Raw genomic sequence first — 26,550 nt, 5'->3', positions numbered from 1 at the left:
TAAAATATTCATTGTTTAGGCATCGGGTTTTGCCTCCTAGCCCACTGTTCCTCACAGAAGCTGGATAATGGCTGTGACGGTTGTGAAATGATTTTGCACCTCTTTGAATAAGAACTTCCTTCATTGACTCAGTGAGGGTATCAGCCCATTTAGCGGGATCACTAGGTAGAGTTGTCACTGTAGATGGTGTTGAAGAAAGATTCAACTCATTTTCTATGCTGTCCAGAGGTGCAGTGACCTCACATTCATCCGAGCAACTGGCTACTGCTGAGTTGGTTGAATCATTAGCATCCGAAGCATTTGGTTCAGTGCGTACACTTGTAGTGGTCTCAGGATCTTGGGAGCTACATGCTAGCTCAGGTGAATTGCTAACCTTAGCTGAATTTGCAGTAGCATTTATAGAATTGCTTTCAGCAGATGTCTTTGTACTGAAGAAGCTGGAGATATTTGGAACACTCTCAAGTAAAACTGATTCCTTTTTTTTCTTTTCTTGCTGAATTTTTTTTCTAGCTCCTCCACTTAGACGTTTATGATCCATATTTCCCTTCTTTCTGTGCACATTGGCTCTTTGCCTATCACAACAGCTTAACCAACTATGTGTGTGTGTGTGTGTGTGTGTGTGTGTGTGTGTGTGTGTGTGTGTGTGTGTGTGTGTGTGTGTGTGTGTGTGTGTGTGTGTGTGAGTGATGCAATTTTCAAAACTAGCAATCTAGCATTACCAGTCAAAAGCAGAAATCAGCTGATTTCTATAAGAACTGATAACAGATTTCCAATCAATGCTAAACTCAGACAGCGAAAGTCACTAGATGACGTTTTGAGTCGCCAGTCATGTATGGCCAAAAGTCTCTAAATCGAATGCCAACGTTGCTTAATCGCCAACACACTGGGACTCACTGAAGGACTGACAGTGAATAAAAAAAGATGATTAAGATAATTGTGTACTTTTCTCTTCTGATATTTTCACTAAGGACCCCAAGCTATCTGCATGCAGCAACACTGTCTGACAGACAGGAGAGCGGAGTGGTCAGTGATGAATGGCAAGGGAACAGACTGATTTGTACTGAGGAGAAAGAGAGAGCCAATTACAGTGAAATAAATTCCAAAAGAGCCAAGTGACTAGCTGAAGGCAGGGACAAATGCCTTGGAGTGACCAACAAGAGTGCAAAGTACCAAATGGCAAAATGTGGGAAGACCAAAAGGCAGATCTGCTTTTACCACTTATCTTCACAACCAAAAAGTCGCTAAATGATGTTTTCAGTCGCTAGCCAGGTATGGCCAAAAGACGTGAAATCTAGCGGTAAAGTCGCTCAATCACACTGACAGTGAAACAAATAATTTTTAAAAAGATAGTAATCGTACAATGTCTTGTACTTTTGTCTTCTTTCTTAATATTTCTCAAAGGACACCAAAATGTCGCTATCTGCAGGCAGCTTGCTAGCTATGATGGCAGCAACAATGTACCTTAGAGTGACTGACCAACAAGAGCTCAAAGTACCTAATGGCAAAATGTGGAGAGACAGACACAATAAATTGCATTAAGATGAAGAGAACTGTTGCTATTATTAATTTTAACAACAACCAGAAAGTCGCTAAATGTCACCAGCCAGGTATGGCCAAAAGTCGCTTAATTGGCCACACACAGTAACAGAGAAACAAACAAACAAAAAAAAAGATCATAAAGATAATAGTTGTACAACTTTGTGTACTTTTGTCTACTTTCTAAATATTTTCACAAAGGACACCAAAATGTTGCTATCTGCAGGCAGCTTGCTGGCTATGATGGCAGCAACGATGTCTGCCAGACAGGAGAGAGTGGTCAGTGACGATCGAATCGAGAAAATGACAAAATGGGTCAAAGACCAAAAAGTTATTAACTGACAGCAGTGACAAATGTCAGACTGTAAACTTTTTTGAAAGAAAAGGACAAAATGGGAAGATGCTGATAATAACAGCAAAATGGAAAATATAAGAATTTCCAAGTAATGCTCAACTCAAGTGTGTGTGTGTCGTGTGTGTGTGCGCGTTAAACTTCTTGTGGAATGATTTCAAATTATCTCTGAGTCTGAACTGAGGGAAAGGAAACCAAATTTTGAGCAGTCACTCACGAGTTCAAAGTACCAAATGAGGAGATTCTAAAAGAACAGACCGGTTTATGAAAGACTCGATGGGGGAGGGGCACAGCTAAGAATACTTGAGTGAGATTCTGTGATCCAAATTCGAGATAGAGCTTTTTGATAATGATAATTTGTCAGAGTAAGGTTGTGTAATCAAAATTTGAGAATGAGCTTTGCCAATCAATCAAGAATATTTGCATTAAGTTCTGTGATCAAAATTCAGAAACAACCTTTAATAATTGATAAAGAATATGTGAGTGAGGTTGTGTGATCCAATTTGAGAATTAGCTTTGATAATAATGATTGAGAGCCTCTGGCCCTCTGTGGATCGTGGTCGCGGGGCCAAGTTGGCCTGGCCCCTTGGGGCCTCTGACCCTCTATGGATCGGGGCCAAGTTGGCATGACCCCTCGGGGCCTCTGGCCCTCTATGGATCGTGGCCGCGGGGCCAAGTTGGCCTGACCCCTTGGGGCCTCAGGCCCTCTGTGGGTCGCGGCGGCGGGGCCAAGTTGACCTGGCTCGTTGGGGCCTCTTACCCTCTATGGATCGTGGCCGCGGGGCCAAGTTGACCTGGCCCCTTGGGGCCTCTGGCCTTCTGTGGGTCGCAGCCGCGGGGCCAAGTTGCCCTGGCCCTTTGGGGCCTATGACCCTCTGTGGGTCGTGGCCGCGGGGCCAAGTTGACCTGGCCCCTTGGGGCCTCTGACCGTCTATGGATCATGGCCGCGGGGCCATGTTGGCCTGGCCCCTTGGGGCCTCTGGCCCTCTGTGGGTCGCGGCCGCGGGGCCAAGTTGACCTGGCCCCTTGGGGCCTCTGACCCTCTATGGATCATGGCCGCGGGGCCAAGTTGGCCTGGCCCCTTGGGGCCTAAGATTATTATTTTTGCAAAAGTAGTTTTGCATGCGTCGCGGCCGCGGGGCCAAGTTGGCCTGGCCCCTTGGGGCCTCTGGCCCCCTGGGCCTGGGCCCGGTAGGCCCGTTCATTAATCCACCTATGCATACAGCAATGTTAATATTTGCTTACATGTCCCTTGGGAAGTTTCACTGCAATAAGGCGCTTTTGGTAGCCATCCACAAGCTTCTGGCAAGCTTCTAGTTGAATTTTTGACCACTCCTCTTGACAAAATTGGTGCAGTTCAGCTAAATTTGTTGGTTTTCTGACATGGATAATGCTGAAGAAATAAATCCAAGAGTTCCTCGCTCTTACAATAAGAATGTTGCTACAGCTAGGTTACGCAACATAAATGAAGTATTGTTGGCGGTTTTTGGATGTATTTTTGGAATGATTTAGACAGAGGCAGAATGGATTGCTCCCATTAGCTACATTGCGAGCCACTTCAAATAAGCCAATTATTACAAGTTAAAAAGAAAAAAAAAGAAAAAAGAAAAAAAACGAGTTCTTGTCAGTCACACGGGTTGTGAACTCCAAATTCCAAAAAAGTGAAGTTCACCTTCAAGTTACCAAAAAGGGTTCTTGTATTTATTTTTTAATTGCAGTGTTGCATATTCCTGCTTTTTAGAGCTGGCATTGAAGAAGGCTCTCATGCATACAAGTGTGGAAACAGAAGAAAAGCGTTCTTTGAATTCAAAGATGTAAAAGTGCATAAAGTACTTTCTTTCCTCTCCTCTGACAACATGCCACCAGTTATATTCTATGACATTTCTTCACGCTAGAAATAATGTTATAATTGTTGACTTTGCCTCAGTGTGCATATGAAGCCTCCACATAGCTCGACAGCTTGAGGGCTACTGTGTGTGACAGGTGTGTGTGTGTGTGTGTGTGTGTGTGTGCAGACAATCTGCAGCAGCGCCTGTGAAAGCGAACTCGCCTGCCTGCTGTAGAGCATGAGAAAGATGAAATGTGAGTGCGGTGTCTTTCATGCTGCTTCAGAGCTGCTGTGCGTTCAAAGAGGTGTTAATGGTATGCAGAGTTTGACTGGGTCATTGATCAGCACACAAAATGGCCTCATCCAGTGAGTCCTCCCCTATCTCAAAGACTCCACACGGACTGCAATTAGGAACCATGTGAGTTCCTGACACGGAATAATGTGAACTTATTAAGGAATGAAGAGCCGTGCTTGACTCTACACCTCACACCCTCCTGTTCTCCGCCCTCATCATCTTCAAGCCATCAATTCATTTTTAAAGGCTCCTTTCCCTCGTCTTCAAGTAAATGATATACATTCTAACAGGTAGAAGAAAATGAGCTAAAATTAGAGACCAACCTGCGACGCGCTTGCTTTTAAGGGAGGCCTCAGAGGCCAGCATGTAAGACATGGTGATGATCCTCTCCTGCTCCTGCAGAACAGAGTCAAGCGCCAGCAGGCTCACCTCGGACTTGTCTGCAGGGAGTGACTGTGGTGCCAAGTTTTGAATACTGTAAAAAGCACAGTCATGTTTTTAGTGCAAATATCTAAACAACACTAAAAAGTCTCAGTTCTGTTGCTAAAATCTTCAAATGTTCTACTATTGACTGTTTTACAAAAATCACAATGAAAAAAGGTTGTTGAAGCAGCATCACTATTCATTACTAGTGGTGTGAGAGATCTGTATGGAGTTTTTCAATGGAGTGTACCTGGACTTTGCCAAAATGTTCTTGATCCGCTCCACCTTCCGATGACGGTCCTCCATCTCCTGAGGACTGAGGGGCTCCTCTTGCTCTAAGTCCATATACCGCTCTGGAATCACGACTTTCTGAGGCATAGACAGCTGTAGAAAATCAGACAGACAGTTGTCTAATCAAACAGTATGATCACCTATATCAGAGCTATTCAACTAAATTGAAGCTAAGGACTGGTGGGCGAACTTCTTCTTTTACTATTAGTTTTATTTTGAGAACCAGCATCTTCTGCAGCGAACATTTGATTTTGGTCTATTTCTTTATTCAGAATTATACATTTCAGAGAAAAAAAAACTTTTACGCAAAATACTAGCCTTAAGAGGTTAAAATGTCAATGCAAGGATTTGCCAATGTGTTTACACTGGACCAAGTTATTTTATACAACAGGAGCACTCTAGTGTTTAAGAATTTGCTGCAAAAATATTAAGTCTCTAAGTTTTGAACTGAACTCGGGGTGTTATTTCGGTTATTCGAGGCCGGGTTTGGCCCCCTAGCTGCCAGTTGCATAGCAATGACCTATAACCTCTCAGGCCATCTTAAAAACAGCACAAAGGAAGTTCAGGTAAAAAAAGAGAAAACAGGATAAGCTACAAGCAATTAATGTACTTTGTAAGCTTGCATATATTTTCCTAAACATATAGCACTGTCATGATCTGTAGCTCCAGCTCATGCCTTGTGTTATTTTTTCTCCTGTTTTCCTTTGTTTAGTGCTTAGTTCCTGTCCAGCACTCCTATTATGTAGTATCCACTTCCTGTTAGTATTGTTTTACAGCACCTTTAGTTTTCTTGCCAGCACACCTGTTCTCATTTTGCAATCATGTCTATTTAGGTTCGGCCGTTGCTGGAACATTACTTTAGAATGGGTACTCTCTTTCACGTTTGTAAACTGTTGCTGTCTTCCAGCATTCGGTTAAGTTTACTTTGATGCCAGTTTAGTCCCGTGTAAGCCTGGGCGATATATCGAGTTTATCGATAAATTTAAAGTTTAAAATTTTTTTTGTTGCAGACGATTTAAAAAATGTCCTCCTCTCGCACTGGCATAATTTTTGCCTCCATAAGCTTCTGTAGCACTCGCCAGCTATCCTTACTTCATTAATGGAGAATCGAATCATGGTTAATGCCAACGCTAAAGAGAGTCTGATGTTTGCTCCAAAGAAAAGAAAAGTGTTGTCAGTACTTTGGTTTTGCGACAACCGGCGTGCAACAAATGACTGCGCGCTGCAAAGTTTGTTTAAAAAAGGCAGCAGTACAAACTTATTCCAGCATTTGAAAGCAAAGCCTCCAGTCGAGTGCGGGAAATGCAACTCTGCAAGCCGAACAAGACCGCAACAACAAACACCATTTAAAATGTAGATGACTGTGGTGTAATCATTTACACAAAGTATGTATGATGATACCATGTATGATGAGAAAGTAACACAATGGACAGATCGCTTAAGCAGTCGCTCTGCACACTGCCAAGATGTATGAATGAAAAAGCCTGCCTTTATCACTTACTAAAACTATTATATAGTATTTTCAATGTTTTACTTGATCATTTGCATACAACATATAATACTACATTTTTATTTACAGAGATATTTTATTCAAGGCAGAAGTTTAAAATGTTCACATTATTAATCTCAATGTTGGAGATTATTATTTATTTGCATGCCATGTTTTTGTTAACAGAAGTATTTTAATCAAGACAGAAGTATTGCTTCCCACAGGAAGCTCTTACTTTAGTTCTTTGAAAAGTATTACATAAACAGTACAAATTTATATCTGGTCTAAAAAGAACATCCATCCATCCATTCTCTACCGCTTGTCCCTCTTTGGGGTCGCGGGGGGTGCCGGAGCCTATCTCAGCTGCATTCGGGACAATATCTTAATAATTATAAACATTTGAATTTTGCTAAGAGTAAGGTGCAGTGCATGCAGTGTCATTTCAAACTACCGGTACTAGTTTTTGATCAAATAAAATAACTTGAATTATCTCTGTCATTTGTATTCAGTGGTTTCTTTTAAAAAAAAATCTGAAAAAATTGGAAATACAATTTTTTGTGAAAAAATTGGAGATTTAATTTTTAGGCCATATCACCCTGGCCTAGTTTCGTTTTGTATTGCATAGCTTTCCCTATGCTGTGAGTGCACTCCCACCTGCACGCATGTTTTGCTTTGTACTTTAATACTTTTTACCTGCACGCTGTCTTCTGCTGTCCTCTGCATATTGGGATCGAGACGACAACCGCTACCATGCTGCCACAACGTTACAAGTGCCCAGATTATAATGACTTTTCCTCCTGTTCCGTTATTCCATTCGTCACCTTGATGAAAGGAATCTATAAATGTAACTCACACATAACTTAATGTAGTTCCACAAATAGTGTGATCTGGCAACAAAACCATCATAACAAAAGTGTTGAAAGTTTTTCCTTATGAAGAGTACTTTTTTGTGACATAAATCTGCCCAAAAATATTGTTGAATGTTTGTCTATCTGTGTTGGCTCTGCGATAAGATAGCGACTTGTCCAGGGTGGAACCTGCCTTCCGCCTAAATGCAGCTGGAATAGGCTCCAGCACCCCGCGACTCCGAAAGGGACAAGTGGTAGAAAACAGATAGATGAATTGGTTTGTATTCATCTACAATGAGCAGATCGAATACCCATTCAAGTACCTTGGCATGGTATTATTTCTCATGACCAATAGTTGTGTATTGGCCTACCTTGTAGAGAAATAAGGCATTGTTTGACTAGCGACTTTCTGTCATGGTACCTCTTTGAGCAAGTCCTTGTCATAGTCTAATATTTCCGGTTCAGCATCGTTGGTCGTTGGGGTGTTCATGGTCATCGAGTGGAAAGTCAGCCATTCGTCAGAGTGCGATCGCGGTTTCTCTTTGTGCTCAGGCGGCCTCTCCTCCCCCTGGACGCTCCTCACTCCCTGAGCCTCCTCCCCCTGCACGGCCCTCTCCAACAGCTGCAGGTCGAACTCCTGTTCTCTCCTCCACTGGGCAACACACAGGGAAACATAAGACAGGATGACAAGTTGGCTCATCACTGGAGGCACAATGGGGAGGGGAAAAATAGTTGATCTTGCCTGTAAAATAGTCATCATTCGTGTCCTGACACCACTGGAAAGAGTGAAGGGAGTGTGTGTGCGTGTTTGTGTGTAGCTAAGTGCTTGTACAGGTGTAAGGGAAACAAAAGGAAATAACACAGGTAAACAAGCATGCCAACATAAAAAAAGTAAACACAGCATGCTACTAATGAGCTACAAACACGTCAAGGCCAGTAAAATACAACACAAACACTCTTAAACACAGACAAAAAATACATGTAAAGAAACATGACAGAGTTCAATAGATGTTTATTCATTTGAAAACAACGCAATATAATTACCATATAAAATACTTGTCCAATAATATATAACCGTGTGGATTCTCTATTCTGTACATCTCTACTCTCTCCATTGATATCCAACACGAGGGCTGTAATATTTGCGAATGCAGATTCTATGATAAATCTCTCATTTTGGACGTTGTTGGGTTGCCGCCAGTCAGTGTACGTACTGTAGAGCAATTAGTGCTGTAAAAGTATGACTAAAAACAAGTGTTTATGTTAAAAACATTAGATCAACCACTGACCTACACGCACGCACGCACACACACACAAACAGTGCATCAGGAAAGTATTTATAGCGCTTCACTTTTTCCACAGTTTATGTACAGCTTTATTTCAAAATGGAATACATCTATTTTTGTCCTCCAAATTATACACACAGTACTCCATAATAACAATGAGAAAAGTTTATTTAAAAAAAAAAAAGTATTTAAAAAATGCAAAAAATCAGATGTACATAAGTATTCACAGCCTTTGCTCAATACTTTGTTACAGCCTCAAGTCTTTTTAAATACAATGCCAAAAGCTTGGCACACCTATCTTTGGGCAGTTTCTCCCCTTCTTCTTTGCAGCACCTCTCAAGCGCCATCAGGTTGGATGGGAAGCGTTGGTTTTATGTACAGCTCTGTACATTGCTGCATTCATCTTAGTCTAGTCAGGGAGGTGACCAAGAACCCGATGGTCACTCTGTCAGAGCTACAGCATTCCTCTGTAGAGAGAGGAGAACCTTCCAGAATCAGAATCATCTCTGGAGCAATCGACCAACCAAAGACTCTCAGACCATGAGAAACAAAACCCTCTGGTCTGATGAAACAAAACCCTCTGGTCTGATGAGACAAAGATTGAACTCTTTGGTGTGAATGCCAGGCGTCATGTTTGTTGGAAACCAGGCAGCGCTCATCACCAGGCCAATACCATCCCTTACTGTGAAGCATGGCGTGGGGATGTTTTTTATCAGCAGTGGGAACAGGGAGACTAGTCAGGATAGAGAGAAAGATGAATGCAGAAATGTACAGAGACATCCTGGATGAAAACCCAACACTTCTCATCCAACCTGATGGAGCTTGAGAGGTGCTGCAAAGAGGAATGGGCGAAACTGCCCATTGTAGGTTTGTGTAATTGCTGCCAAAGGTACATCTACAAAGTATTGAGCAAAGTTTGTGAATACTTATGTACATGTGATACTTTTTAATTATTTTTTTTAATACATTTGCTAAATAAAAAATTAAACAAAAAAAACTATTTTACATTGTTGGTATGGGGTGTTGTCTGTAGAATTTTGAGGACAAAATACACTATATTGCCAAAAGTATTTGGCCACCCATCCAAATGATGAGAATCAGGTGTCCTAATCACTTGGCCCGGCCACAGGTGTATAAAATCAAGCACTTAGGCATGGAGACTGTTTCTACAAACATTTGTGAAAGAATGGTCCACTCTCAGGAGCTCAGTGATTTCCAGCGTGGAACTGTCATAGGATGCCACCTGTGCAACAAATCCAGTCGTGAAATTTCCTCGCTACTAAATATTCCAAAGTCAACTGTCGGCTTTATTATAAGAAAATGGAAAACTTTGGGAACAACAGCAACTCAGCCTGGAAGTGGTAGGCCACGTAAACTGACAGAGAGGGGTCAGCGGATGCTGAAGCGCATAGTGCAAAGACTTTCTGCACAGTCAGTTGCTACAAAGCTCCAAACTTCATGTGACCTTCCAATTAGCCCACGTACAGTACGCAGAGAGCGTCATGGAATGGGTTTCCATAGCCAAGCAGCTGCATCTAAGCCATACATCACCAAGTCCAATGCAAAGCATCGGATGCAGTGGTGTAAAGCACGTCGCCACTGGACTCTAGAGCAGTGGAGACACCTTCTCTGGAGTGATGAATCACGCTTTTCCATCTGGCAATCTGATGGACGAGTCTGGGTTTGGAGGTTGTCAGGAGAACGCTACATTTCGGACTGCATTGTGCCGAGTGTGAAAATTGGATGGAGGAGGAATTATGGTGTGGGGTTGTTTTTCAGGAGTTGGGCTTGGCCCCTTAGTTCCAGTGAAAGGAACTTTGAATGCTCCAGGATACCAAAACCTTTTGGACAATTCCATGCTCCAAACCTTGTGGCAACAGTTTGGAGCGGGCCCCTTCCTCTTCCAACATGACTGTGCACAAGTGCACAAAGCAAGGTCCATAAAGACATGGATGACAGGGTCCGGTGTGGATGAACTTGACTGGCCTGCACAGAGTCCTGACCTGAACCCGATAGAACACCTTTGGGATGAATTAGAACGGAGACTGAGAGCCAGGCCTTCTTGACCAACATCAGTGTGTGACCTCACCAATGCGCTTTTGGAAGAATGGTGGAAAACTCCTATAAACACACTCCGCAACCTTGTGGACAGCCTTCCCAGAACAGTTGAAGCTGCAATAGCTGCAAAAGGTGGACCCACATCATATTGAACCCTATGAGTTAGGAATGTGATGGCACTTCAAATTCATGTGTGAGTCAAGGCAGGTGGCCAAATACTTTTGACACTATAGTGTAAATGTATTCAATTTTGGAATAAGGCTGTAACATAAGAAAATGTGGAACAAGTGAAGCATTGTGAATACTTTCCGTATGCACTTTATCTACAGTAAACACACATCCTGAGCAACAACATAGGTGCACATACTAGATGATAAGCTATGATGATAAGCCTCTGCGTTATTGATGTTAGTTGGGTATTTCTATTTGTTCAAATTAGTGGCCATCATTCACCCAGATCATGACAAATATATGTGCTGTATATTCTCCTATGTGATATTTGACAGTTACATGGATTTTAATAATACTTAAAATGAGTTCACGAGATCCAGCTACAGTAACTATTCACGTGGCCTTTGCTTGTGCAGCGTAACAAGAACATAGAATTCCAAATTTGACCAAAGTCTTTGGCAAAAATATAAATGTCATGCAAGCTGTCGCGTGAGATGTCAAACGTACTTATTAATGAGTTCTCAGTTCAGTTGTTCCCAGCATCAAAGGATTTATAATTTAGATTTTGTTTGTGTCTTATTTGCAACCCCAGCTATTTACAGCTGACAGAGTTCCATATATTAGCCGCACCATTATAAAGGCTGTAGAGTTCAAAGCTTGGGGAAAATGTAGCGATTTATAATCCGGAAAATAAGGTAGGCATTTCTTATGGAAGAGATTTTCGCAATCCTTGTGAGGACCATTTGAAAACAAGATACTGCATCTCAAGGGGCTGTCCTGCATAAATGACATTGTATGGCTGGGATGTGCTGTTTATACATGAGACTATGGGGGTCTTAATTGTTTCCCATGATCCTCACATTTAAAGCAGTGAGACTCTGTAAATCACTTTTAATCTATGTTAAGGTAGAATAGCTTGTTGTATTCACATTTCATTATAACTAATGGTGGTTAACTTTTACACTTGTTTGAATACGATTTTAAAAATGCTGATACATTATGTAAATCACTTTTGCATTACAACCTCCTCAATGGTGTTGAACATTTTTTTATTTGATTTTAGCTGTTAACATGATTTGTGGTTCACTTATTTGACTGATTTAAGAGTGTTAAAATGTTACTATAAACATTGCATGTATAGCCAATCTATACTAACTGAAGCTTACAAGTAATTGTTTCAATTATTTCCCATAGAATAAAGATATTCTTGTATGGAGATCATCTGGGATGGATTATGTATTTACTATCTGATCGGAGAGGTTTCACAGTTCTAAGATTTGTTTTTTTAGATGGAACAAGGAAAAACATCAGCAATGTCCATGCAAAATAATAATACAATGTGAAGATGATCCGATGCCATCGTACTGACTTCCAACTGTTACAGGCAGAACTGAGTGTGATAAGGGGAGGAGGCTTTCAGAAGACAATATTGGAGATTATAAACAGTGAAATGGATGGATGGCATTCAAGATATTAAATTGCTGCAGCATAGAAAAACCTTCCTAAATTACACCTGCTAATAATGATACTCTTTGATAGACACTCTCAAAGACGTACTACTGTATCAATATCGAGTTTATTATGATGTGTGTATTTATATACAGTGGGGAATGGATTCATATGACCCCATTCTTGGGTGGATCTCAGTTGAGAGGAAAGTGGGGGGTTAAACATTTTACAAAGCAGTCTGCTGAAAATGCTGGAAAGTGTCATGTCTTGGTGATCATGTTTAGTTTGGCTATGTTCTGTTTGGTTTTTGCACTCTGTCAGTCTCTGTTTTTTCACTCCCGGTTTTGGTTCCATGACTACCAATCAGTTCACCTGTCCTCACGACTCACGCACCTGATTCATTTGAACTCACGCACCTGTTTTCAATCACCCCATGACTATTTAAGCCTGTCATTTTCTGTTGGTCAGCCTGGCGACATCACATTCATGCTCTGCACTCTTGACACACCCCTGACACTCTGTTTCATGTTCATAGTCCATGCTGCCCTGTTCACGTCATGTCAAGTAAGTTTTTTTTCTATTTTTGTCACAGTTAGCGACTTTTGTTCATGTCCATAGTTTTTTGCCCACGTGCAAGTATTTGTTTCATTAGTCAAGTTTGTACTTCCGCCTTAAGCGCGCTTTTTGTTCTTTTTTTGGTGTAAAAATAAAAATGTATTTACCTTCACGCCATGTCCGGTCCAAATCATTTGCACCATGGGAAAACAAACCACGCCAAAGTCATGACAGAAAGTGCCACTCCACATAGCAACTGACACTGGGGTCAAAGTTGGAATTGCCACTACACACATTTTAAGATATTCAACACTCGACTGCCATCTGGCAGCTTCAGTGGATAGTACACCCCCCTAATTTGTCACGTTTCATGTGTCAGGTAAACTGCAATGAATGGGGCCATATACTGTAAATTCCCTTCCTACTGTAATGGTTACCTTTAGTGTGATGCAGTGTTACACAACTGCAATAACAAGAATAAACACACTGTTAAATGTATGCTCTCTGGCAATGTTATACTTTTAATTGTTAAATGGCTTGTTACTGTTGAAAGGGCTCATTAGCCCTTATTAGATGATGTGGCCTGGCATATTGGACCACAGAGGTTCATGTTAACTTTTTATTTACACTGCAGTTGGAAAGTCTTCTATGGCAGCTGATACTTTAAGACGATTAAAAGCGGAATACGTTATTAAAGAAAAAGAAGATATGAGTTACAGTAGAAAGACAGTTGGAAAGATTTACAAAAGATGTGTTAATGTACTTGTATGTATGTATGATTTCAGTTAGTGTAACTACAAGGCATTGTGTCCTAAACATGTCTGGTGAATTTCAGTGAAACTATTTATAAATAATAGCAGAAAATGTCCTTACACTTTCAGTACATTTTGTAAATGCACAGTAAAAACGCATGCACTACTAATGTTTTACTTTGGAAAGTTCGGTGTTCACTCTCTTGTTTGCTCGCCGCCATGCATGAGAGTGTGACGTGTGCTGATGCTCTAGATTAAAAACATACAGAACCAAAGTCCGCTGAAAGAGGGCGCGTCGATGCCGACGAGGAGGAGCGTGACGACGGGGAGGCGTGGCGGTCTCCATGGCTCAAGGTGCGCTTGCGTTGTCGCAGTAGAGCCTTTTGGTGCCTCTTCATCCTCTCCAGCTGCTCGTCAGCGCTCATCCTCCCACGCTGAGGCGCCGCCTCTGTAGAGTAGAGACGCTCCAGGGCACTTTTTGGTCTCTCCTGGGAGACACAGGATAGTGCACAAAGATGCACAAGGGAGGAAAGAAGTGAGGGACAGTGATGACTTTGCATTTTGGCAAGGGAGCATTCATTGCCTTAACAAAAGTTTTCTTTGTCTCCAATATGGATTTCATGTACGGTACCGTACTAACTAAAACTTGAGGTGCCCCCTGGTATAAATCGTCCCCTCTTTTTTAAGATACATTATAAAAAGCTATCAAATGAAATATAAAACAAAAGTACAGTACACAAAATGTAATATGTTTTAGTATCATGTTTCAGTATCATCAGTAAAATAGCTCCAAGATTGCAAAAAAATAAATACAAAATCATATTTCTTAGCTTAGCAACAGTTAAAGTGTCAGCTGCCACAGCTGTATCTCTCCTTGTGAGTGACAGGATGAAAAGCTCTGACTCACTTATGGAGAAGTGATTTGGGGCCACCCGTTGGTCTGCATGTATAAATGTATATTTCAGGTCTTTTTATAAAAGAAAAAAAAACTTATATTCAGGTAAATGCATTAATATAGTTGGGAAATGCATGTGTCCTGTTTTTGGAGTTGTTGCCATGGCGCAGTATGTTTGTGTGTGTCTAACTTCATGTTCTTGTCAGCTCTCTGTCAGCCTCCAGTTTGTCATACCAACAGCCACGAGGGAGGGCGTCACTGTCACGTTCATTATATTGCCAAAAGTACTAGGCCACCTGCCTTGATTGACATATAAACTTGAAGTGCCATCCCATTCCTAACCCATAGAGTTCAATATGATGTGGGTCCACCTTTTGCAGCTATTACAGCTTCAACTCTTCTGGTTGCGGAGTGTGTTTATAGAAATTTTCGACCATTCTTCCAAAGGCGCATGTTGAGGTCACACACTGATGTTGGTCGAGAAGGCCTGGCTCTCTGTCTCCGTTCTAATTCATCCCAAAGGTGTTCTATCAGATTCAGGTCAGGACTCTGTGCAGGCCAGTCAAGTTCATCCACACCGGACTCTGTCATCTATGCACCATGTTTGTTTGTGTTTGCTTCACTATGTGACGTCACAGGAAAATGGACGGGTGTATATAACGATGGTTAAAATCAGGCACTTTGAAGCTTTTTTAGGGATATTGCGTGATGGGTAACATTTTGAAAAAAACTTCGAAAAATAAAATAAGCCACTGGGAACTGATTTTTAATGGTTTTAACCCTTCTGAAATTGTGATAATGTTCCCCTTTAACCACATTCCATAAATGCAGTTCGTGCAAGTGTGACAATTAATATTCTGAATTAGATTTGCTACTATCACTGTGAGTCTCACCTTCACACCAGGAGCTGAAGTTGCTCTCCGTAGGGTCACATAAGACGAAATGCTGGAGGACTGATTCAGTCTGAGGGTGGAGCCAGTTACTCCTTGGAAGGAAAAAAAAACTCACAACTTGGAATATGTTTGTTAATGTTGCTAGCTACTTAAAAAATGAATTTACCGTAGATAGTACAGTTAGATTACTTGTACAACATCCTCATACCTCTGCTCGGTAACGTCTGATAACCTCCTTCGTGTCCTAAAGCTGCCACACTGCTGGAGCCGTCTCCCACACCCACTAGCTCAGGATCACTCAGGAAAGGCCTGAGTTCCACCTGTCACACACACCGAAACGTGGTCACAACAATAGGCACACCCATTACCATTGTATTTTTTGACACAGCTTTTGTACTGAATCTCATGTTGTACCTTAACGTCTCCATTGGTGTACTGGCCTATCTCTCTGTCCCGCTTCCGTTCGTCAGACTGTCGCTTCAGGCCGCGGACTGAGGTGTGTCTGATGACTGTGGTCTCCCTAGGCAGCGGGGGCACTGCTGGGGGATGCTCATCAGGACTGTACACTTGAGGTAGAGGTGGTCTGGGAGGCACGTCTTCCTCAGCCTGGACACACAACATGTGATCACAGTCGTCCCTCGCCACATTGCGCTTCAAATTTTGCAGCTTCACCACATTGTAGATTTTTTTGGCTCTAAATTAAGCATTTTTGAGCAGAGAAATGTTTAAATGATCTAAAATTATAAATACTACAGTAGTACTGGCCACTGGAGGAGACCATATCAATAAGCTGAATTAAAAAGTGTAAAGGTGACCAAAGGGTTAATTAATGTAAAGGGGGCTCTCATAATGTTGAAAAATGTATTTAGAATATTGTAAACATGAACATTCTGTTTATGTTGTAGCTATACAAATATTCAGTTTATAATTAATGATTCCTACTTCGTGGGATTTAATTAATTGTAGTCATGTCCTGAACAATTAACAATTAACAGCGATAAACCAGGGGTTGCGGCTTGGGGAGGAGATCCTGCCCCAAGTGGAGGAGTTCAAGTACCTCGGGGTCTTGTTTACGAGTAAGGGGAGGGTGGATCGTGAGATCGACAGGCGGATCACTGCAGCGTCTGCAGTGATGCAAACTCTCTATCGGTCTGTCGTGCTGAAGAACGAGTTAAGCCGGAAGGCAAAGCTGTCGATTTACTGGTCAATCTACCTCCTTGTTATGACCAAATTTTTTAAATGTATTTTTTATTTTTTTAATCTGTTCTTCCCAGGTACTCAGGCAAAAACCAACATTGAATGCCCGTGACCTTCGACCCCTCAGGCGGTACTGCATCAAATACAGACATCAGTGTGTAAAGGATATCATCACATGGGCTCAGTAACACTTCAGAAAACCACTGTCAGTAACTACAGTTGGTCTCTACATCTGTAAGTGCAAGTTAAAACTCTACTATGCAAAGCGAAAGCCATTTATCAACAACACCCAGAAACGCCGCCGGTTTCGCTGACTGATGCAAAGTGGAAAAGTGTTCTGTGGTCTGAGGAGTCCACATTTCAAATTGTTTTTGGAAACTGTGGACGTCGTGTCCTCCGGACCAAAGAGGAAAAGAACCATCCGGACTGTTATAGGCGCACAGTTCAAAAGCCAGCATCTGTGATGGTATGGGGGTCTATTAGTGCCCAAGGCATGAGTAACTTACACATCTGTGAAGGCACCATTAATGCTGAAAGGTACATACAGGTTTTAGAGCAACATATGTTGCCATCCAAGCAACGTTATCATGTACGCCTCTGCTTATTTCAGCAAGACAATGCCAAGCCACATTCTGCACGTGTTACGACAGCGTGGCTTCATAGTAAAAGAGTGCGGTTACCAGAGGTGGGACCAAGTCATTGTTTTGCAAGTCACAAGTAAGTCTCAAGTCTTTGCCCTCAAGTCCGAGTCAAGTCCCGAGTCAAGACAGGCAAGCCCCGAGTCAAGTCCAAAGTCAAGAATGGAAAGTCTCAAGTCAAGTCCTAAGTCCTGCATTTTGAGTTTCGAGTCCTTTCAAGTCCTTTTAACCACAGACTAATATATTAACACAGATTGTGTATGCTTTTCAAACGCTGTATTTATTTATTAAAACAAGTGCATTTTAAATTGCAGGAAAGAAAATTGTGCTAACATTGCACTTTATAATAGCACTATTAACCAGTCATTTTAAACATTAACTCATTCCTTTACAGAACAAACACATTGAAAAATAAAGTGCAAATGTACTTATTTGTACAAAAGTGTTAACATTGAAAAAACATGACATATACGTGAACATAACAAAAAAGTTGTACTTTTTATATGTCAGGGCCCTATGCTGCATTGCATTTGCAAAAGACCAAATTAGCCAAGAGTCTGTCAGTCATTTGTGCACAATGGGGGCGTAGTATGATGCCACCATGGCTGAAAACTCGCTCCACTGGAGCACTGGAGGCAGGCACTGCCAAGACTCTCATGGCCACTCGGAACAGTGAAGGAAGAGTCTTCATGTTCAATGCCCAGAACAAAAGGGGGGAGAGAGTTGTTTTGGGTTGGTGCACTACTTGTAAGTGTATCTTGTGTTTTTTATGTTGATTTAATTAAAAAAAGAAAAGAAAAAAAAAATTATTTCTTGTGCGGCCCGATACCAATCGATCCACGGACCAGTATCGGGCCGCGGCCCGGTGGTTGGGGACCACTGAGGTAAACAACCACATTATGTCAGAAAGCTAGCTAAAACGGTACACATATTCATAATATAGTATACATTTTAACTGACCTTTATTTTACTATTTTTGTCTTTTTTTTAGGTGGCTAAAATACGCGGTGCTGCTGACCGCCGTCTAACGTTACGTGTGATATATTGACTAACGTAACCCTGCTTAAAAAAAAATCACTGAACAAAAAGTATGAATAAGGTAGTGAACTGCAACAGATTCCCGTGTTTGCAATAACGTTATAACGTTAGCAGTGAGTTTACAGCCTCACTGATTTAACTACACAGCAAATAAAAGTCACGTTACTTAGCCAATAAACGTTATCTTACATTCAAAACTTACCGTTCTTTGTGCAACTTCAAATGCCGGACGAAGTTGGAAGTTGTTTCCTCTCCATCAGTAATTTTCGAACCGCATGTGTTGCATACTGCAAACCGTTTTGTGTTGACCACCTCGTAATTTTTATACCCAAACAAAATTATTTTAGGTATCATTTTTTGTTCACTGGCGTGTGGTTTGGACATGTCTTCTTCGTTGGTTGTCCTGCAATTTGATTGGATGAATGCTGTGTGATGAAAACAAAGTAGATCTAATTTGATTGGCTGTTGTACTGAGACCACACCAGCTGACACACGCAACGCTGATAGACAAGTACACAATGAAAAATACGGAGCGCTCCCGAATAACTTTTTCATCTTTGGGTTTTGGGGAAAGTAGCAAGTCATGTCAAGTCATGTCAATTCAAAAGGCTCAAGTCCAAGTGAAGTCACAAGTCATTGATGTTAAAGTCTAAGTCGAGTTGCAAGTCTTTTTACATTTTGTCAAGTCGAGTCTAAAGTCATCAAATTCATGACTCGAGTCTGACTCGAGTCCAAGTCATGTGACTCGAGTCCACACCTCTGGCGGTTACTAGACTGGCCTGCCTGTAGTCCACACCTGTCTCCCTTTGAAAATGTGTGGCGCATTATGAAGCATAAAATAAGACAACAGAGACCCCCAAAAAATTAAGCTGTAAATCAAGCAAGAATGGGAAAGAATTTCAGCTGAAAAGCTTCAAAAATTGGTCTCCTCAGTTCCCAAATGTTTACTGAGTGTTGTTAAAAGGAAAGGCCATGTAACACAGTGATAAAATAGCCCCTGTGCCAACTTTTTTGCAATGTGTTGCTGCCATTAAATTCTAAGTTAAGGATTATTTGCAAAAAAAAAAAAAAAATCTCAGTTCGATCATGAAATATCTTGTCTTTGCAGTCTATTCAAATGAATATAAGTTGACAAGGATTTGCACAACGTGCTAACTTTACTGGTTTTGTACATATATACATATACATACATACTGTATATACATACATACATAGTGTATATACATACATATATAAGTATATATATATATATATATATATATATATATATACATATATAAGTATATATATATATATATATATATATATATATATATATACATATATAAGTATATATATATATATATATATATATATATATATACTTACATACATACTGTATATAAGTATATAAGTATATATATACATATATACATACTGTATATAAGTATATATATATATATACATACATACATACATACTGTATATAAGTATATATATATATATATATATATATATATATATATATATATACAAATATATATATATACATGTGTATATATATATATATACTGTACATATATATACATATATATATATATATATACATATATATATATATATATACACATATACATATATATATATATATATATATATATATATATATATATATATATATATATATATATATATATATATATATATACACAGGTAAAAGCCAGTAAATTTGAATATTTTGAAAAATTTGATTTATTTCAGTAATTGCATTCAAAAGGTGTAACTTGTACATTATATTTATTCATTGCACACAGACTGATGCATTCAAATGTTTATTTCATTTAATTTTGATGATTTGAAGTGGCAACAAATGAAATCCAAAATTCCGTGTGTCACAAAATTAGAATATTACTTGAGGCTAATACAAAAAAGGGATTTTTAGAAATGTTGGCCAACTGAAAAGTATGAAAATGAAAAATATGAGCATGTACAATACTCAATACTTGGTTGGAGCTCCTTTTGCCTCAATTACTGCGTTAATGCGGTGTGGCATGGAGTCGATGAGTTTCTGGCACTGCTCAGGTGTTATGAGAGCCCAGATTGCTCTGATAGTGGCCTTCAACTCTTCTGCGTTTTTGGGTCTGGCATTCTGCATCCTCCTTTTCACAATACCCCACAGATTTTCTATGGGGCTAAGGTCAGGGGAGTTGGCGGGCCAATTTAGAACAGAAATACCATGGTCCGTAAACCAGGCACGGGTAGATTTTGCGCTGTGTGCAGGCGCCAAGTCCTGTTGGAACTTGAAATCTCCATCTCCATAGAGCAGGTCAGCAGCAGGAAGCATGAAGTGCTCTAAAACTTGCTGGTAGACGGCTGCGTTGACCCTGGATCTCAGGAAACAGAGTGGACCGACACCAGCAGATGACATGGCACCCCAAACCATCACCCAACCATGCAAATTTTGCATTTCCTTTGGAAATCGAGGTCCCAGAGTCTGGAGGAAGACAGGAGAGGCACAGGATCCACGTTGCCTGAAGTCTAGTGTAAAGTTTCCACCATCAGTGATGGTTTGGGGTGCCATGTCATCTGCTGGTGTCGGTCCACTCTGTTTCCTGAGATCCAGGGTCAACGCAGCCGTCTACCAGCAAGTTTTAGAGCACTTCATGCTTCCTTCCTGCTTCCTGACTAAATTGGCCCGCCAACTCCCCTGACCTTAGCCCCATAGAAAATCTGTGGGGTATTGTGAAAAGGAAGATGCAGAATGCCAGACCCAAAAACGCAGAGGAGTTGAAGGCCACTATCAGAGCAACCTGGGCTCTCATAACACCTGAGCAGTGCCAGAAACTCATCGACTCCATGCCACGCCGCATTAACGCAGTAATTGAGGCAAAAGGAGCTCCAACCAAGTATTGAGTATTGTACATGCTCATATTTTTCATTTTCATACTTTTCAGTTGGCCAACATTTCTAAAAATCCCTTTTTTGTATTAGCCTTAAGTAATATTCTAATTTTGTGACACACGGAATTTTGGATTTTCATTTGTTGCCACTTCAAATCATCAAAATTAAATGAAATAAACATTTGAATGCATCAGTCTGTGTGCAATGAATAAATATAATGTACAAGTTACACCTTTTGAATGCAATTACTGAAATAAATCAAGTTTTTCAAAATATTCTAATTTACTGGCTTTTACCTGTATATATATATATATATATATATATATATATATATATATATATATATATATATATATATATATATATATATATATATATATAATAAAAAATTTATTTTTTTTATTGATTAATTTTATTAAAACTAGAAATGCATGGTTGTATATTTGCGGAATGTTTCTTTTGCTTTCAATATGACTGTGTTTGGTGTAGGGATGCATAGTAGGGATGTTGGTGTTACGTTGTCGTGGCATCGTGATGCCGGAGGTCGTCTTTCCAAGATGCAGAGGAACGTCAGAAAGCAGCTTGCAGGTAAGAAGAATGATTAATTCTTAAATGCAGACAAAAATATGCTGCGCGGTGCCTACGGCACGGAAAACAAGAATGGGTTGGCCAAAAGGATGCTAGTCAAAACATGGACTAGGAGCACGAACGAGACGTAACTTTGTTGCATGGGAGCAAACAAAAACACCAGGCCGAGTGAGGCCAGAGGATGGATTACATAGCTCTCTGATTAGTGCCCGGGAACAGGTGAGCGTACCGAACACTAATCAGAGGCAGGTGAAAATAATCAGCACCCATGACAACCAAAACACAAAAACTCAAGGGTGCTGAAAACAGAACTGAAACCACAAGTGAATCACAAACGCAAACAAACTATGATCCCGGCAACGAATCCTCACAGTTGGGTCATTGCACCAGCAACCCTTTAGTACAGTAAGTCATACACTAGTCAACTTTGAAGAATAATTCCTGTTTTAATCATTGCCAACTAACTCCTTTGTGATTGTCTACAATTTGTGTAATCAACAACATTGTGTGACTCACCCATTTAAGTGTAGTAGTGCTAGTTGTGTTGTGGTGTGAGGGCTGATGACTGGAGGGTAGCATAGGGGTTGTCGCATTGTGACTACTGGGACTGAGGTGGGGGCTGTACTGCTGCGACGATTGCATCTCCATAGCAGACGGGCTTCCAGCCACTGAAGGCACTGATGACGCTGACACCGAAGGCACAAATTTCCTCTCTAGGGGGGATTCAGAGTACATAGAGATGAGAATAAGTACACACATTCAACAACATAATAATCTTGCTGGGGACATGAAGATGAATGTACAGTAAGTGGCATTTCTATATTGGAGCACCTTTTTCGTACCTGGGTTGGTCACAGAGGAGATAGTGACTTTGTAGTTGGCTTTACTGCTGCTAAGGCCTGCGATCACATCCTCGATCCTCCAAAGCTCTTTTCTCATTTGGACTCTCTCTTGCTGTTCCCATACAAACAAACAGTGAAACATTTGCGGAATAAGATAGGGATGTGCCACCAATCAGGATCAGCCGGTTTTTGTGAGTAATTAAGTGAGTGATCCCTATTGCCTATTACCGTTTTCTGATGCCGATCACAAACAGCGAGCCACTCTGGCTGACATTGCATTTATTTTTAGTCCTCCGGTTGATAAGCGGCTAGCAGCCAATGTATCTACAAACGTACATACACTGTGTGGCGCTATGCCCCTAAGCTACAGTAATAATATTCACCTCCAATACGGCAAATAAACAGCAATTCTTAGTATCCTAAGTATCATTATCAAGTAGCTTTATATCACTGGAGGACAAGGCTAAATATGTTACATGTCAAAAGCAAGCCAGGAGCAGGCACCCTAACAGCTAAGCTAACCGCTAAGCGGGTTTTAGACATCAAGAAATACTGTAAGTGCTCAGTGAACTTTAGCAAGTGTAGATGGAACCGCGTTCCAGCAGAAAGAAAGCAGCTGTTAGCAGAGTATTATCAAGTAGATTAATAACAGTTAGAGACAGGCTAATAAAACAACAACAACAACAGTATTGTCATAGGCAGTACACAACACATAAGAGGGTGATTCTATCCATAAATTAATTGATGGTGTCGATACCAAGGGCAGTATCATTATATGGTTGATACTGGAGTGACTGTGTCTATAAATATTTTTTTGCAATAATTTTGTTGGTGTTTTTGTTCATGTTTACAAATGTAGGGTTTTATTCACTAAACACAGAATACCTTTGATGGCAAAAACCAAAGGATTTATATGAGTAGTAGATAGTTTTTCTTTTGTTTGTTTTTTGTGTACTATTGACTTTGTTTTGCTCAGACGATTGTATGTAAAAAAAAAAAATAATGAACTAGTTTGAATATTGTGTTGATATTGTTACACCGTCATTATATGTATAAAAATAAATTGAAACATTTACAATGAAAACATGTGATCGGTATTGGTATCGGCTGATCTCACTCAGGGATGACCGTATCGGAATCAACAGCATAGAACCCTGATCAGAACATCCCTAGTGCAGATATAAAGTTGCAATGATTCTCTCTCATACAGCCGTAGGAGAGAATACGCACAACTACACACCTGACAAAGGTCACTGCGGGTCATCTGTCCTTGCAGGGCTGTTTTGTGCCAATCCACATCTCTCTCCAGCCTCATGTACTCATTCCAAGCATTCTCCATCTCCTGCAAATGACAACACGGCTCCTATTTACATCTTGATTAAGTAAAAGATAATTTATTATTATTCATCACATCTGTGGAAAGCACATTTTACATGTGTGTATTATACTTTGCTTTACTGAAGAGGCTATCACAATTGTTTTCAGAGATACTCAATCATGGATGGAAGTCTCCGTAATAAAGAACCCTTCCTGCAGAGTGCAGAGTGAATCCATTCTATTTTGTTCTCCACATTAAAGGGGAACTTCACTTTTTTGGAATTTTGTCTATAATTCACAATTCTTATGAAAGACACAAGAACATGTTTTTTTAAATGCATTCTAACTCATAAATAAACATAAATAAAAGTCTGCTTACATTGGAGCCAATGGGAGCCATTAGCCAATAAATAATACGGCTGTGAATCTCTGGGCACCACACGATTTGATTCAATTAGATTCTTAGGGGTAACGTTTCGATTCAGAATCGATTCTTGATTCAAAACGATTTTCGATTGAAAAGCAATACTTTTTAATAACAATCGGTGCCAGTTCTATGATTAACTACATTTCTCCATAAAATAGATGAACAGCTGTGATAAATTACTATATTACTTTAAAGAAAACTGCTTTTGTTTGATAAAATTCTACCCAAACATTTAATAAAGTCAAATACAAACAAGGCAACAAAAGAAGTATCTCGCACTTAAATCTGTACAGCAGACATGGGCATCTACATCAACAATATGATTTGCCTGAATGACTGGACAGGACAAGACTAAAAAAAAAAGATGTATATATATTTTTTTTAAATCAAGTTTTAATTTGTTTAAATCAATTAAGAATTGTTACAAATAAGAACTGCAAGTCATGTGAAAATGATGTTTCACTATGTTTGTTGGCTCTCATGAAGTCTCCATGATTAGTAGTAGTTGTTGTAGTTGAAGAAAAAAGCAAATGTGATGCGTCTATAAAAATGAGTGCATGTCGTATGCTTAAAATGAGCAAAATACGTAAACATTACATGTTATTGTTAGTGTGCATGTTACTACATTATATAGCTGCCGCGAAAAAGCTAAGTACTATCTATCTGTGTGCTTCTAATTGTTTTAAAGGGGAACATTATCACCAGACCTATGTAAGCGTCAATATATACCTTGATGTTGCAGAAAAAAGACCATATATTTTTTTAACCGATTTCCGAACTCTAAATAGGTGAATTTTGGGGAATTAAACGCCTTTCTAATATTCGCTCTCGGAGCGATGACGTCACAACGTGGCGTCACATCGGGAAGCAATCCGCCATTTTCTCAAACACCGAGTCAAATCAGCTCTATTATTTTCCGTTTTTTCGACTGTTTTCCGTACCTTGGAGACATCATGCCTCGTCGGTGTGTTGTCGGAGGGTGTAACAACACGAACAGGGACGGATTCAAGTTGCACCAGTGGCCCAAAGATGCGAAAGTTTGTTCCGTACACTTTACCGACGAAAGCTATGCTACGACAGAGATGGCAAGAATGTGTGGATATCCTGCGACACTCAAAGCAGATGCATTTCCAACGATAAAGTCAAAGAAATCTGCCGCCAGACCCCCATTGAATCTGCCGGAGTGTGTGAGCAATTCAGGGACAAAGGACCTCGCTAGCACGGCAAGCAATGGCGGCAGTTTGTTCCCGCAAACGAGCGAGCTAAACCCCCTGGATGTCTTGGCTCACACCGTCCCTTATGCCACCGAAGATGATAAAGAGAAGAATATCAACCCTAGCTTCCCTGGCCTGCTGACATCAACTCCAAAACTGGACAGATCAGCTTTCAGGAAAAAAGCGCGGATGAGGGTATGTCTACAGAATATATTAATTGATGAAAATTGGGCTGTCTGCACTCTCAAAGTGCATGTTGTTGCCAAATGTATTTCATATGCTGTAAACCTAGTTCATAGTTGTTAGTTTCCTTTAATGCCAAACAAACACATACCAATCGTTGGTTAGAAGGCGATCGCCGAATTCGTCCTCGCTTTCTCCCGTGTCGCTGGCTGTCGTGTCGTTTTCGTCGGTGCATACGGTTCAAACCGATATGGCTCAATAGCTTCAGTTTCTTCTTCAATTTCGTTTTCGCTACCTGCCTCCACACTACAACCATCCGTTTCAATACATTCGTAATCTGTTGAATCGCATAAGCCGCTGAAATCCGAGTCTGAATCCGAGCTAATGTCGCTATAGCTTGCTGTTCTATGCGCCATGTTTGTTTGTGTTGGCTTCAGTATGTGACGTCACAGGAAAATGGACGGGTGTTTATAACGATGGTTAAAATCAGGCACTTTGAAGCTTTTTTTAGGGATATTGCGTGATGGGTAAAATTTTGAAAAAATATAATAAGCCACTGGGAACTGATTTTTAATGGTTTTAACAATTCTGAAATTGTGATAATGTTCCCCTTTAAAGCTTTCTTTATTCATTCTCAAATATATTTATTATTCTTATCAAACTTACAAAGCACCCATTCTATAGCTGTGTCCCAATTCAGGGTCTGCACTCTTCGGAGGAACCGGCCTACGCAGCCTCGGAAGGCTGCACCTTCGGAGGCACCGCCAAAGGATGCGTCACCTGTTGTTAAATGGGACAGTCTAGCCTGTGGAGGATACTTACATTTGAAAGTGTATTCGCTGCTGCTGCCGGCGCCGGTGTCGCTGCTTGTATTTGTCGCCATTGTCAAAAAGATCTGGGTTAAACAAAGGCGCGCAAAGCATCTTGGGATATGGGAAGGATAGTCGCGGTGCATCCTCCGAATACAAGGAAAAGGAGGGTGCATTCGTCGGCTGCATTTGGAGGAGCCTTCGAATTTGAATGAATTGGGACAGCGTTCGCGCAGCGTTGTGACGTAAGCGGCCTTAATTTCGCCCTTCGAAGGGTGCAGACTCTGAATTGGGAC

At 40.6% G+C, this 26,550-nt stretch overlaps 1 protein-coding gene across 5 annotated transcripts in view; it reads right to left on the bottom strand.

Annotated features, from left to right (window-relative positions):
• plekha7b (pleckstrin homology domain containing, family A member 7b) overlaps positions 1 to 26,550 on the bottom strand; it is a 215,587-nt gene that overhangs the window by 20,049 nt on the left and 168,988 nt on the right. For all 5 annotated transcript variants that reach the window (XM_061963930.1, XM_072913356.1, XM_061963931.1 and 2 more), the window contains 10 exons: positions 23,545 to 23,646; positions 22,305 to 22,416; positions 21,979 to 22,175; positions 15,536 to 15,727; positions 15,330 to 15,441; positions 15,122 to 15,213; positions 13,600 to 13,821; positions 7,484 to 7,714; positions 4,685 to 4,818; positions 4,335 to 4,486 (listed from right to left, as the gene is read on the bottom strand). In XM_061963930.1, coding sequence (XP_061819914.1) covers positions 4,335 to 4,486; positions 4,685 to 4,818; positions 7,484 to 7,714; positions 13,600 to 13,821; positions 15,122 to 15,213; positions 15,330 to 15,441; positions 15,536 to 15,727; positions 21,979 to 22,175; positions 22,305 to 22,416; positions 23,545 to 23,646 — 1,546 coding nt within the window. The remainder of the gene's footprint in view (positions 1 to 4,334; positions 4,487 to 4,684; positions 4,819 to 7,483; positions 7,715 to 13,599; positions 13,822 to 15,121; positions 15,214 to 15,329; positions 15,442 to 15,535; positions 15,728 to 21,978; positions 22,176 to 22,304; positions 22,417 to 23,544; positions 23,647 to 26,550) is intronic.

This window comes from Nerophis lumbriciformis, linkage group LG06, assembly GCF_033978685.3.
Source record: "Nerophis lumbriciformis linkage group LG06, RoL_Nlum_v2.1, whole genome shotgun sequence".
NCBI classification, from domain to species: Eukaryota; Metazoa; Chordata; class Actinopteri; order Syngnathiformes; family Syngnathidae; genus Nerophis; species Nerophis lumbriciformis.
Note: the sequence above shows the minus strand (reverse complement) of the source record. Positions and strands in the feature narration are given on the sequence as shown.